We start from the raw sequence: 15,525 nt of genomic DNA, 5'->3' as shown, positions 1-15,525 counted from the left end.
TGATTTATTTCCAACAGAATTCCCACCAAGGACTTAAGATACTCTATGCTTCCAGAAGGACAAAAATGAATAGGGAATCTCAAGGGTACTTTTCTTAATGAATGAGAAAATCAACTTAATTGGTCATATGTGAATTATCTACTGGAAAAGTATTAACAAATAATTTTAAATCTTGGACTGCCTTTCTTACCATCCAATCATATTCTTGACCCCTATATTCATTTTCTATTTATTGATATAACAAATTATCAGAAACTTAGTGGCTTAAAACAACACAACTTCATCATCTGACAGTTCTGTAGGTCACAAATCCAACACCAGTTTCATTGAGCTAAGATCAAGGTGTCAGCAGAGCTGCATTCCTTTCTGAAATCTCTAGGAAAGAACCTGCTTTCCTTGTTTTCTCTAGCTTCTAGAGGCCACCATATCCCTTGGCTCATGGCTCACTTCCTCCTCTTTAAAGCCAGCAGCACAGCATCTCTCTAACTCTACCTCCATCATCACATCTCTTTCTCTGACTCTCTTCTACCTCCCTCTTCCATTTTTAAGGACCCTTGTGATGGCACTGGGCCCACCCAAATAATCCAGGAAAATCTCCCTGTTTTAAAGTCAGCTGATTATCAATCTCAATGCCATCTGCAACCTTAAATACCTCTGCCACGTAACCTAACATATTCACAATTTCCTAGATTAGAACGTGGACATCTTTGGGGAAAGGAGAAGGGTGCATTATTCTGCCTACCACCATCTCTTCCCTCTTTCTGTTGTCCTTCAGATGCAATGAACTCACAGAAGATCAATATATATAAACACTTTACAAAATCAAATGGGAATTGGAAAGTAAATGTATCCTCATCTTCCCCTCCTTCTCTTCTTTCAAACTGTAGGATGTATAGGATTCCAAAGTCAAATAAGTATCATTCATATTGGTTGTCATTGCCCATTAACTGCTCACTTGCTTTCCTTCATTTGCATAGATAATGGACATTTGACAAGATTTTCTTTAGTTTCCTTTCTGGGTAAATTTATCATTTTGCTATGTTTTGTAATACTTAGGACATAATGATGTCATCCAAGCCAACAGCCTACCTCAGAATATGTGAAACCAAACCTAATCCTTACCCACCAAGCTACTCTATGGCTCCTGGGTCTCAACAACCTCTGAGTTTCAGCAGCCTAGGAACCCAAGCGCAGAGTGGTCAGCCTGCCTTCATCACTTCTCCAGGAACCTTCACCAACAGTCGGCAGGGTCCAGGAAACATACAAATGGTAAATTCAGCTAGAGGAGAAGCAGCTACCAACTTTAAAGAGAAGCAAAGACACTAATGGTAAGTCTACTTACTACTAAAATTTTTATTTTGCATTTGTAAGGTTTTATTGTGCTTATAAGCTATAGGTGGAGAGAAGTTTATGATCTCATGACATACGCCCAATCATTAGAAAAGTTGGAATGCTACCCTGGAAACGGTATCCCTTGTAGGTAGAAATAATTAGTCTGCATATAGATTTTACCCCCAAATTCATTTTACTTTGGATTCAAGCAAAAATCTAATGGGTGACAAAGGATTCTTCGTAGCAGGATGATTCAGTAACACTGACATTCTGGAAATGCCACCACTTCTAGCTTGATCTCACTTTTGCAAAGGATATTTTGGGTACCCTCAATCCTGTCTCTGGATTAGTTTCAAGCCTGGTATTTGTATAGAGGCAAACTCATATTGAGGGCTGCCTTAAAAACAGAAGGAACTGCAAATGGGCTGTCTGGGGAAACTGGGTGTGAAAGAACTAGGGGCCATTCCATCTGCTGTCCCCTCACCCAGTGCCCATGGAGATGTTATGACTTAACTGCCTGTCAATTCCATAAGGGGCACTTTGACCATTCCTAATCTAGTTTATGGAGGCATTGTAAATAAAATATGCCCTACATGTACATGAAGACTCCACTGGCATAGGTGGCATTATTAGTTCCTTTGCTGTGCTTTTGAAGAACCTCTTTCACGCCACTAACACAGCTCCTCCAAATGGTACTGTCCCTCCCTGTGTGCAGCTCTAACTTCTCTGCTGGAGGCTTCCATAAATTATATTGAGTGCCCATTATATGCCAGAACTCTTCTAGCCATCACAGGAAAGTAAAACTGAGCATTGGTCCCCCTGCAGCAGGCAGATGTAAGCTGGGAGGTGGCCTCTCAGATCTTCCTCCTGCCAGACAGAGGAAGTTCCCTGCTCCCATTGGGCCACTGGCACAAACTAGCACACCACACAGCTGGCCCCATACAGGTGCTGGGAATACGGCAGAGAACAAACCAGGCATAATCTCTGCCCTCATGGAGCTCAGAACCTAGTGGCAGAATCAGACTACACACATAATAAAGAATTAAGGTACACAGTGTGTTGGAAGTTGATAAAAGATATGGAAAGAATAAAGAAGTGTGAAAGGGATAAGCAGTTCCAGGCAGTGAGGGGGTAGCAGTTTCAAGCTGGTCAGAGCAGGCTTTCCTTAGAAGACGACATTTGAGCAAAGACATGAAGTGAGGAGTGAGTCTTGTGGATGTCAGGCAAGAGGTTCCCGGTAAAGTCAGAAGGTCTTTAGAGGAAAATGTGGCATGTTTGAAGAACAGGGAGGAGGCAAATAAAGTAGAATAGAATGGCAGACGGAGGGAGTAGTGGGAAAAAGGGCAAAGGGGCGGTAGAGCCAGATCCTGTGAGGCTGGGAGGACTGGAAACTCTGGCTTTTAGTCTGAGTGGAGTGGGCGGCCACTGGAGCCGTCTGACCGGTACCAAAGATGTGCTCAAGAGAAATGCTTTAAAGTACTCTTGGGTTTTTTAAAAGCTCCAGTTGGCAGAAGCTACTTCCTCTCCCTGAAGACTGACCTTCTGTGCTGTTAGTAGCCTCCAGTCACCACAACGGTGCAGGGGCCTCGGGGGCGGTGGGGGCAGGGGCGTAGGATGTGAGTGGACCACCTGTTCCAACTGACTCAGAGCTTAAAATAGTTCTGCGGCCAAAAATCCAGAATGAACTAAATGACCAAATTACTAAGTCTGGCCAATATGCAATTGTGATCAGTAAATGGTACATCCAGGGTTCTACCAGGAGAAAGGAAGGCCGGTATTAACCCAGATCTAACTGCTCCTCATCAAAATAATGGCAAGGATGAGGGTGGGAAGCTTATAGCCAGATGCTTGAATTGCTGCTCTGGAGAAGAGGTAGTTAAAAATCAAATAATAATGTCTAATGCAGGAGTTCTTCAACTGAGACCCACAACTGGCTAAAAGAAGCCCATGACACCTCTGAAGTTGTATGCAAATGTGTGGTGTGTGTATGGATGGATATGGAAGAACAGTTTTTTAGGGGAGAAGACTCACAGCTTTTATCAGAATCTCAACTTCATTATTCAAAAAATATTAATCTCTTAGCATTGTTTAGGAAGCTGTGGGGTTTTCTTCTAATCCTGTTTCAATTTAATTGTATTCGGTAGCTACGTGTTGAAGAAATAAACACAGCAATCACTGTATTTGCAGTATTCCTGGACAGATAAGATGTAAACTTTGGAAGAAACAATTAACTTCCGGTCCAATCTAGCAACAGTTATCTCTCACAAATCTGTTTATCAAGGATGAAGGAAGGTATACTAAGAGGTACTAAGATGTATCCACTGTCTGAGAATACATGATGGGCCAATAAGGAAATGTTTGCATACCTGCAATTTGAAAAACAACAATATAAATAAGTACAAAACTAAGAAATAAGGTGTGTCATTTATATCATAAGATACAACCGAATTTAAAAAAGAAAAACAAGATAGCTTAAATTCACTGGTATAATCAAGAAGAGTTCATGGAAGAAGTGAAGCTGAGCCTGACGGGATAGTTAAGACATGGGCTCTGGAGTCAATTTGCTGCATTAAATTCCCAGGTCTGCCCCTTAGTAACTGTGTGACCTTGGGCACTGCTATGGTCTGAATGTTTCTGTCCCCCTCCAAAATTCATATGTTGAAATCCTAATTCTCAAAGATGACAATATTAGGAGGTAGGCCTTTGGGAGGTGCTTATTAGGTCATGAGAGTGGAGTGCTCGTGAATGAGATTACTGCCTCATAAAAGAGACTCCTGAGAGATCCCTCGCCCTTTGCACCATGTGAGGACACAGAGGCACGGGCTATGAACAGGAAGAGGGCCCTCACCACAAGGTGACTGTGCTGGAATCTTGAACTTGGACTTCCCAGCCTCCAGAACTGTGCACAATAAAATTCTGTTGTTTATAAACCACTCAGTCTGTGGTATTTTGTTACAGCAGCCTGAACAGACTAAGACAGATACCTAATTTCTTTAGGTCTCTGTGTCTCCATCCCATTGTTTAGGAGGATTACATGTACAATAAGTGTAAAGTGCTTAGAAATTATCAAGCATATTGTTAATGCCTAATAAATTGTTTTTTCTTCATTGATACTTTCCCCAGAACTTGGATTACCCAAGCAGAGAACTGGTCCATTTGCAAAACACAGTCATTGAAGTCCCAGTTACAGCATTTTTCTCTAAGAGTCTTGGAGGCTCTCAGGGGATGCTCATGCAAGCCTATGCAGTAGTACTTTTTGAAGAATCCTTGGGACACCTGAACAAGTCTCCCCAAATACCTCAAACAAGGCTTTACTGAAAACTTCCCTAATATGGGAGGGAAAGAGTCAATCAAGTCCAGGAAGCGCAGACAGTCCCAGACAGGATAAATCTAAGGAGAAACATACCAAGCAAGACACATACTAATCAAAGTATCAAAAATTAAATACAAAGAAAAAATATTAAAAGCAGAAAGGGAAAAACAACAAATAACATACAAGGGATTCCCCATAAGGTTAACAGCTGATCTTTCAGCAGAAATTCTGCAAGCCAGAAGGGTGTGGCAGGACATATTTAAAGTGATGAAAGGGAAAAAACTACAACCAAGATTACCCAGCAAGGATCTCATTCAGATTCAACGGAGAAATTAAAACCTTTACAGACAAGCAAAAATTAAGAGAATTCAGCACCACCAAACCAGCGTTACAACAAATGCTAAAGGAACTTCTCTATGCAGGAAACACAACAGAAGTAAAAGACCTACAATAACAAACCCAAAACAATTAAGAAAATGGTCATAGGAACATACATATCGATAATTGCCTTAAATGTAAATGCACTAAATGCTCCAACCAAAAGACATAGACTGGCTGAATGGATACAAAAACAAGACCCGTATATATGTTGTCTACAAGAGACCCACTTCGGACCTAGGGACACATACAGACTGAAAGTGAGGGGATGGAAAAAGATATTCCATGCAAATGGAAATCAAAAGAAAGCTGGAGTTAGCAATACTCATAACAGACAAAGTAGACTTTAAAATAAAGACTATTACAAGAAACAAAGAAGGACACTACATAATGATCAAGAGATTAATCCAAGAAAAAGATGTAACAATTGTAAATATTTATGCACCCAACATAGAAGCACCTCAATACATAAGGCGAATGCTAACAGCCATATAAGGAGAAATAGACAGTAACACAATCATAGTAGGGGACTTTAATACCCCACTTTCACCAATGGACAGATCATCCAAAATGAAAATAAATAAGAAAACAAAAGCTTTAAATGATACATTAAAAAAGATGGACTTAATTGACATTTATAGGACATTCCATCCAAAAACAACAGAATACACTTTCTTCTCAAGTGCTCATGGAACATTCTCCAGGATAGATCATATCTTGGGTCACAAATCAAGCCTTGGTAAATTTTTAAAAATTGAAATCGTATCAAGTATCTTTCCGATCACCACGCTATGAGACTAGATATCAATTACAGGAAAAAATCTATAAAAAATACAAACACATGGAGGCTAAACAATACACTACTAAGTAACCAAGAGATCACTGAAGAAATCAAAGAGGAAATAAAAACATACCCAGAAACAAATGACAAAGAAAACACGACAACCCAAAACCTATGGATGCAGCAAAAGCAGTTCTAAGTGGGAAGTTTATAGCAATATAATCCTACCTCAAGAAACAACAAACATCTCAAATAAACAACCTAACCTTATACCTAAAGCGATAGAGAAAGAAGAACAAAAAAAAGCCAAAATTAGCAGAAGGAAAGACATCATAAATATCAGATCAGAAGTAAATGAAAAAGAAATGAAGGAAACAATAGCAAAGATCAATAAAACTAAAAGCTGGCTCTTTGAGAAGATAAACAAAATTGATAAACCATTAGCCAGACTCATCAAGAAAAAAGGGAGAACACTCAAATCAATAGAATTAGAAATGAAAAAGGAGAAGTAACAACTGACACTACAGAAACACAAAGGATCATGAGAGATTACTACAAGCGAGTCTATGCCAATAAAATGGACAACCTGGAAAAAATGGACAAATTCTTAGAAAAGCACAACCTCCCAAGACTGAACCAGGAAGAAATAGAAAATATAAACAGACCAATCACAAGCACTGAAATTGAGACTGTGATTAAAAATCTTCTAACAAACAAAAGCCCAGGACCAGATGGCTTTACAGGCGAATTCTATCAAACATTTAGAGAAAAGCTAACACCTGTCTTTCTCAAACTCTTCCAAAATATAGCAGAGGAAGGAACACTCCCAAACTCATTCTACGAAGCCACCATCACCCTGATACCAAAACCAGAAAAAGATGTCACAAAGAAAGAAAACTACAGGCCAATATCACTGAATAACATAGATGCAAAAATCCCCAACAAAATACTAGCAAACAGAATCCAACAGCACATCAAAAGGATCATACACCATGATCAAGTGGGGTTTATCCCAGGAATGCAAGGATTCTTCAGTATACGCAAATCAATCAATGTGATAAACCATATTAACAAATTGAAGGAGAAAAACCATATGATCATCTCAATAGATGCAGAAAAAGCTTGCGACAAAATTCAGCACCCATTTATGATAAAAACCCTCCAGAAAGAAGGCATAGAGGGAACTTAGCTCAACATAATAAAGGCCATATATGACAAACCCACAGCCAACATTGTTCTCAACGGTGAAACACTGAAAGCATTTCCTCTAAGATCAGGAACAAGACAAGGTTGTCCACTCTCACCACTATTATTCAACATAGTTTTGCCACAGCAATCAGAGAAGAAAAAGAAATAAAAGGAATCCAAATCAGAAAAGAAGAAGTAAAGCTGTCACTGTCTGCAGATGACATGATACTATACATAGAGAATCCTAAAGATGCTACCAGAAAACTACTAGAGCTAATCAATGAATTTCGTAAAGTAGCAGGTTACAAAATTAATGCACAGAAGTCTCTTGCATTCCTATACACTAATGATGAAGAATCTGAAAGAGAAATTAAGGAAACACTCCCATTTACCACTGCAACAAAAAGAATAAAATACCTAGAAAAAAACCTACCTAGGGAGACAAAAGACCTGTATGCAGAAAATTATAAGACACTGATGAAAGAAATTAAAGATGATGCCAACAGATGGAGAGATATACCATGTTCTTGGATTGGAAGAATCAATATTGTGAAAATGACTATACTATCCAAAGCAATCTACAGATTCAATGCAATCCCTATCAAATTACCAATGGCATTTTTTACAGAACTAGGACAAAAAATCTTAAAATTTGTATGGAGACACAAAAGACCCCGAATAGCCAAAGCAGTTTTGAGGGAAAAAAACAGAGCTGGAGGAATCAGACTCCCTGACTTCAGACTATACTACAAAGCTACAGTAATCAAGACAATTTGGTACTGGCACAAAAACAGAAATATAGATCAATGGAACAGGATAGAAAGCCCAGAGATAAACCCACACACATATGGTCACCTTATTTTTGATAAAGGAGGCAAGAATATACAATAGAGAAAAGACAGCCTCTTCAATAAGTGGTGCTGGGAAAACTGGACAGCTTCATGTAAAAGAATGAAATTAGAACACTCCCTAACACCATACACAAAAATAAACTCAAAATGGATTAAAGACCTAAATGTAAAGCCAGATACTATAAAACTCTTAGAGGAAAACATAGGCAGAACACTCTTTGACATAAATCACAGCAAGATCTTTTTGACCCACCTCCTAGAGTAATGGAAATAAAAACAAAAATAAACAAATGAGACCTAATGAAACTTAAAAGCTTTTGCACAGCAAAGGAAAACATAAACAAGTTGAAAAGACAACCCTCAGAATGGGAGAAAATATTTTGCAAATGAAGCAACTGACAAAGGATTAATCTCCAAAATTTACAAGCAGCTCATGCAGCTCAATATCAAAAAAACGAACAACCCAATCCAAAAATGACCTAAATACACATTTCTCCAAAGAAGACATACAGTGGCCAACAAACACATGAAAGGATGCTCAACATCACTAATCATTAGAGAAATGCAAATCAAAACTACAATGAGGTATCACCTCACACTTGTCAGAATGGCCATCATCAAAAAATCTACAAACAATAAACGCTGGAGAGGTGGGAATGTAAATTGATACAGCGACTATGGAGAACACTATGGAGGTTCCTTAAAAAACTAAAAATAGAACTACCATACGACCCAGCAATCCCACTACTGGGCATATACCCTGAGAAAACCATAATTCAAGAAGAGTCATGTACCACAACGTTCGTTGCAGTTCTATTTACAATAGCCTGGAGATGGAAGCAACCTAAATGTCCATCGACAGATGTATGGATAAAGATATGTGGCACATATATACAATGGAATATTAACCAGCCATAAAAAGAAACGAAATTGAGTTATTTGTAGTGAGGTGGATGGACCTAGAGTCTGTCATACAGAGGGAAATTAGTCAGAAAGAGAAAAACAAATACCGTATGCTAACACATATATATGGAATCTAAAAAAAAAAATGGTTTTGAAGAACCAAGGGGCAGGACAGGAATAAAGACACACACGTAGAGAATGGACTTGAGGACACGGGGAGGGGGAAGGGTAAGCTGGGATGAAGTGAGAGAGTGGCATGGACATATATACACTACCAAATGCAAAATAGATAGCTAGTGGGAAGCAGCCGCATAGCACAGGGAGATCAGCCCAGTGCTTTGTGACCACATAGAGGGGTGGGATAGGGAGGTTGGGAGGGAGATGCAAGAGGGAGGCGATATGGGGATATATGTATATGTATAGCTGATTCACTTTGTTATAAAGCAGAAACTAACACACCACTGTAAAGCAATTATACTCCAATAAAGATGGGAAGAAAAAAAAGGAAAAAAAACAAGGCTTTATGCTGAGGCCCTGGTCCTAGCATATGTCAAAATCTTAATGGCCCACCTCCTGTAGAGGTATAGCTAAATGACACCCATGGATCTTGACAGAGTTGATGATAAATAAGGAGCAGCAGCAATGATAGTGATGTTTCAGTGGTGCCTGAAGATGAAGAAGCAATTTTTAAATGTCTGTTTCCTTTTTTCAGGCAATCCAGATCATGATTGGATTGATGCACACTGACTTCGAAATTATTTTGGGTTTAATGGCCTCCATTTATAACCAAGTTTTGGGTTTTGCTTCCTTGTCTTTTACTGGCGGATATCCATTCTGGGGCGACCTCTCTGTGAGTAGCCTGCTGCAACAGCTGTCCTTCGCAGTTTATCAAGTATAGCTGTCCCCAGTCTATGTACAACTCATCTTTTAATAAGCCCTTCATCTGATCAGCTGGAGAATTTAGATACTAGATATTAATATTAGATATTAATTAGATAGAGAATTAAATAAAGAAGAGCTTTTGTTCTCCATTTTAACTTGCAGCCTAAACTCACACCCTAAAGTTTACACTGATCAAGTAACCAGCAAACCAAAGTTTTATTTCCCTATTACATTTTAGATGGAAATGCATGTGCTGGGTGGACAGTGGCAAAAAGAGGTGATCGGGAACATGATTAAAAATATGCAGTTGATCATGATAAGAGACTGAGCAGTGAGGTCAGAAGTCATCAGAACAAGGAAAACTTACAAGGGAATGAGGTCTTTTTATGCGAGAAACTAAGGAGAAAAAAGAAAAGGATGTCAAAATGACATAGTAACTTCGAGAGTTACTCCAAAAAATTGAGAAGTACGAGAGGAATTTTTGAGAGGGAAATATAAATAGGTCAACCTTTCATCATATAAAGAGAAGTATTTCCCAGGAACAATCAAAGGACCCATCATTTCACAAATAAATTTGTTTATTTCTACAGTTCACTATTACTGGAGCACTGTCTATTTCGGCATCCAAGCAGTTTTCCCCTTGTCTGGTAAGTTACAATGTTTCTACTTTTTAAACCCCTTTAAAGATTAATTTATTTGGGTATGAAAATTGAGAAGGCAGATTCAGAAAATGAGAAGGGGAGCATTTTTTTCCCAAAAGTATCTGTGGGTTGCCTCCGTGATATGTATGCCCTCACATGGTCTACACAATTTGCCACTCAGAAATGGCAGAGCTCAACATCCCGACTCTTTAATTCACAAGAGTGGAAACTGGTAAAGATGGGGTTGTTTACTTCCAAGGCTCCCTGGTTCAGTGGGGTCACACTGCACCGGGTAAACTCCAAGCAGAAACAAAGAAGCCAGGGAACACCCTCTTGCCACTTCAGTATCAAACACTCTACTCTGCATTTGCTATTTCTCAGTTCTGCCTTGCCTTGTATTGTTATTTTTTCTTTGTGCATATCTCTTAGTCTTATTCAGATTTGACTTTTGTTTTATAGTTCTTTAGATCATCATGAAAAACACCTAGCTCAGTACCTAAGAAGAGTCCATAAATCACCGAGACAGGCCTTTCAATTCTCTCTGTCACAGCACTCCACCTTTTGCAATCTCCTGGTCCACTTTTGAAACAGGAGAAAGAAAATGGTTTGCCAAGAACTAGAGACAACTAGAACAGAAGTGGTTTCAAGATTACATTTAATCCAGCACAAGAGGGAAGAACGGGAAAATAGGAACACAGAGTCATGTGGCTCATACTTTCCCAGACTAGACTACACTAGACTAAAAATAAAATAAAATAAATCAGTCTAATCTTGACTAACGACTCTTGTAATACAAAAACAAAATAAAACAACCTTTCACTGCATGATTTAGAGATCCTTCCCTCTAACTATGCTTGTCCAAGCATAGAATCTGTCCATTTGGAGAAGAGAGCTAAAATTATACCTAAATCGATTTTTCTAGGAGCCCTTTAGAGGCCTTCAGAAGACTATCTAAGGCATGCTGAAGCAGTAGCACATTCCAAAGAACTCCTAACAAGTCAGCTGAGGACTTGGTTTCACAATTATTCTGCTGAATTTCAAAGTCTTCTTGTAGAAACTGGGGAACATTTTATACTCTGCCCATTTACCCCTACCCTCAAAAGCCGACCAAGTTCCTCATTCTAAATCTATCTAGTCCTTAGAAAGACAAGGGTTTCATTAATTCCTAAATTTATCAGCACAGATTTTTTTGTGTATATACTTTTCCATCTATAAAATTGGATGCTATATAGTACTACCTCATATAGTGGTTGTAAGAGTTCTACGAAATAACGCATTTACATGATTTAATACAGTGACTGTCACAGAAAAAATGCTCATTATAAGTTTGTCATTTTATTGCTTTAAAAAGGGAATATAATTGTTATTGTGCATGAGGCTTAGACAAATATAATAATGAGCTTCTGCATTGTATTATTTACATTTTTCTACAGATTTTAGAAATACCCTACATTTAGGAGGCATATAGAATAGTTTTCATGGTAACTATCCAGAAGGGCAGAGGAAAAAAATCATTTCAACTTCAAAATTTTTTTCAAGATTTCAAAGATTAAGAACCATTAGATTTAATTGCTTCTTATTTCATTTAATTTCACTCATCTTACATACGATTTATTTTTCCTGCCATCTCCATCAGATAAAAGGCAGCCTAGGAATGAACATTGTTAATTCTGTCTTTGCCTTCATTGGGGTGATTCTGTTGCTGGTGGATGTGAGCATTAATGGGCTGCCTAATCAAGACTATTGGGCAGTGGTAAGTATCCCATCACCTACCATGTGCCTCCTCTCTTTCCACTCACTTAGAGTGGATCTATTTTTTATTTCTTATTACTGTACAGCAGCTCTAGTAGTAAATCCCTTTTTTCTATTCCAGCCCTACTCCTGGTCATGTGATCTCTAGGACTAGAGAATAAAGTGGGAGAGTCACCTCTGTAGATGGACTACGGCAGAAAGGGCACCCCTTAGTGGTCCATCTCACGGGTAGTCACATAGGGAAGACTCCTAAAGGGTATACAGAAATACTGGGAAAAAAAGCTCCCGGAAATAAAAGAGTAACAACTTGCACACTGAATGAGAATAACCTATACTAGGAGAAAGAGATGCAAAATAAGTGAGATACAGATATAGATACATAGATATAAGTATTGATATTGATACATATTGAAATACATGTATCCTTGTTAAGGCATAAGATATAGAAAAGGATTCTTTGAGGTTTTAGGAAGAAAAATCAAATTACTTACAAGCAGGAAAAAAAATCAGCTTGACTCAGTCTCTACTACAAAAACATTCAGTGAGGGAAAATCATGGAGCAATATCTACAGAGTTTTGATGAAAAGAAAATGTGACTCAAGAATAACAAGTCCAGGGACTTCCCTGGTGGCGCAGTGGTTAAGAATCCGCCTGCCAATGCAGGGGACACGGGTTCGAGACCTGGTCCGGGAAGATCCCACAAGCCACGGAGCAACTAAGCCCCGTGCGCCACAACTACTGAGCCTGCGCTCTAGAGCCTGCTATCCACAACTACTGAGCCCACGAGCCACAACTACTGAAGCCTGCATGCCTAGAGTCCATGCTCCACAACAAGAGAAGCCACCGCAATGAGAAGCCCGTGCACCGCAACAAAGAGTAGCCCCCCACTCACCACAACTAGAGAAAGACCGCACGCAGCAACAAAGACCCAACGCAGCCAAAAATAAATAAATAAATTTTTTTTTAATTTTAAAAAATTAAAAAAAGAATAACAAGTCCAATAAAATCCTTGTGAAAGTATAAAAGCAACAAGAAGATACTCTCAGTAAAACAACAATAACACACATGGGCACTGCTGCTAAAAAAAAAAAAAGAATAGTAATATTCAACCATACACGAGGTAGATTAAATCAAGAATGTAGAAACGCAAGGAGAAGCTGTGTAAGGAGATTCGTGAAAAGCACAAAAACTGGAAGTTGAAGAGAGAAGATGAGAGGTAAAACAAGTATGCTAATCTCTCATTTTTCATAATAAACAATCATCTAATACTGCCTCAAACTGAAACTTGTAGGTTTAAAATGATGTCAACTTCTTCATGGATTTCGTAAACTTGACTTCTTTTTGTTCTTTTAAAATCAGGTAAGACTTTTATTTCAAAATAGGAAGTAACAATGATTCCATTATTAAAAAATGGTGTTTCCCTCTATTGCTCTCTCATTCCCTCCCTTGCTTGCTCTCTTTTTTTCTCTCTCTTGCTGTCTCTCCATGCATCCACTTTTCTTTTTTTCTCTTTTTTTCTATTTTTTTGTCTGCCCTACACAGCATGCCAGATCTTAATTCCCCGGCCAGGAATCGAACCTGCGTCCCCTGCAGTGGAAGCGCAGAGTCCCAACCACTGGACCGCCAGGGAAGTCCCTGCACCCACTTTTCTATTTGCCTTTTGCCCATACATAGAGTTCTAGAATAACAGGTCTCAGATGTTAATTTAGCTCATTTCTGGGCAGTGGCATTTGGGATGATTGGCTGTGTTCTATGTTGCTTGATTTACTTTTTTATTTTAATGAGCAAGTAAATTTTTATTAGAAAAAAAAAAGAAAGCCACTGCAAAGAAAAAAACTCTACTTCCTTTCTAATGTTTCTAAATAACACAGTCTAGTGGCAAAAAGGGAAGTCTTCTGGCATTTTAAAGAAATTCCAAAGTTAATTTACATTCCCCTGAAATAAGCACGTGATGACAGAGAAATGGTCCCAGAGCTAGGTGAGTACAAGCAATAGTACATTTGATGAATCAGAACTCTTTGAAGCCTGGGTGAAGCCCTCCTGATTTAGTCAACATTCCAGTGTGTTTATTCCTGATTTCAGCTTGCTGGGAAAGGAATTTCAGCCATGCTGATCATCTTCTCTCTTTAGGAGTTTTGCATAACTTGTGTCACAGCCCATTTTGCCAGCCAAGCAATCACCAACACCAATGGGGTGAGTTGGGCCTCTTCCCTGGAAGATAATCTGAGTATGTGCTGAAGAAATACAGACTTCAGTGTCAGCTAAGTCCCACTGTGGGCTTACCAGCGTGCTATTTGTCCTCTTCTCCGATGGGACCAGAGGGGTTACTGAACAGGATTAGAGTAACAATATTGTTTGCTTTATTCATTCTTTCCAGTCTGTCCTGGCTATTCCAACTGTGTATGCAAATAGTCCCTTGACCACAGGGTGGTCCTCAGTACCTCCCAGAAATGATGGCCACCAAGCTCATACCACCTAATACCACTAGGTATTAAAAGAAAAAGGAGGATCATGCAATCTCATGGGGTAAAACTACCTGCAGAAACTTCTTAGGAAGCTGGCCTCTACTCTCCATGATGATTGCTGATCTTTAAAGACTGTGTTTCAGATTTGTTCTTAGCTTATCACGAACAATAACTGCATGGATCTCCCTGCCACTGTTTCTTCCTACATGCCGCTACCACTCACTGGCAAAGGTGAAGGGCCAGAGGACTGGAAATGACTGCAACTCACTTAAAGTTAGAAAATTTCCTGTTAATGTTACCCTTTCCTCAATAAAATGTTACTAGGAACATAAGCCTTTTTTGGTATTTTTTTATTCACTTGGTTTGTTATTGGTTGTTAAGTAGGAGATCTGACAAAATACTGCAAAGCAGACTGATAAAATTTCTTTGATGGTGATTTACAGGGTGTCCAAGTAGAAATGTTATAGCCTACCACAGAAGTCATATGCCTATTATTAATATGATCCTATTTAAAGCCCTTACGGTAGTTTCATTCTGGAATATCTAAAAACGTATTCATTAATTCATTCATTTGCTCAAAAAAGGTATTACACTACTACTTTGTGACCAAACACTGTGCTATTCAATTACATAAAAATTAAGATTTTATATATTTTTTATTTGGGGTAATATAAAACGGGATAAAGTGGGCTTTATTGAAATGCCAGTGTACATGTTTTTTTTTCAGGTACAAGTAACAAATGCTGGGTTTAAGTACAAAGACTTCACCCCAAAAACATAACTTAAACTGTATGAGAAAAACCAAAGTGCATGCTATATTTAGTCTCTTCCTTCCTCAGAAGAATACAGGTTATTATTAGACCTCTAGGGTATCTTCCAATTCTAAACTCTAAGGTTAATAATTCATCATGAAATACATGGGTTCAAGAATTATTTTTCCACCCTTGTACATTGTTGGTAGGAATGTAAATTGGTGTAGCCACTGTGGAAAACAGTATAGAGGTTTCTCAAAAAACTAAAAATAGAACTACCATATGAC

At 38.7% G+C, this 15,525-nt stretch overlaps 1 protein-coding gene across 1 annotated transcript; it reads left to right on the top strand.

Moving 5' to 3' along the window:
* Positions 1–1,062: 1,062 nt before the first annotated feature.
* MS4A12 (membrane spanning 4-domains A12) lies at positions 1,063–14,500 on the top strand. The gene is given in 7 exon segments (XM_057552493.1): positions 1,063–1,313; positions 7,186–7,201; positions 9,459–9,596; positions 10,219–10,275; positions 11,906–12,022; positions 14,104–14,214; positions 14,399–14,500. Coding segments are annotated over 7 exon segments (792 nt in total).
* The last annotated feature ends 1,025 nt before the right edge of the window (positions 14,501–15,525 follow it).

The sequence above is a fragment of the Balaenoptera acutorostrata genome, chromosome 9 (assembly GCF_949987535.1).
Source record: "Balaenoptera acutorostrata chromosome 9, mBalAcu1.1, whole genome shotgun sequence".
Lineage (NCBI taxonomy): Eukaryota > Metazoa > Chordata > Mammalia > Artiodactyla > Balaenopteridae > Balaenoptera > Balaenoptera acutorostrata.
Note: the sequence above shows the minus strand (reverse complement) of the source record. Positions and strands in the feature narration are given on the sequence as shown.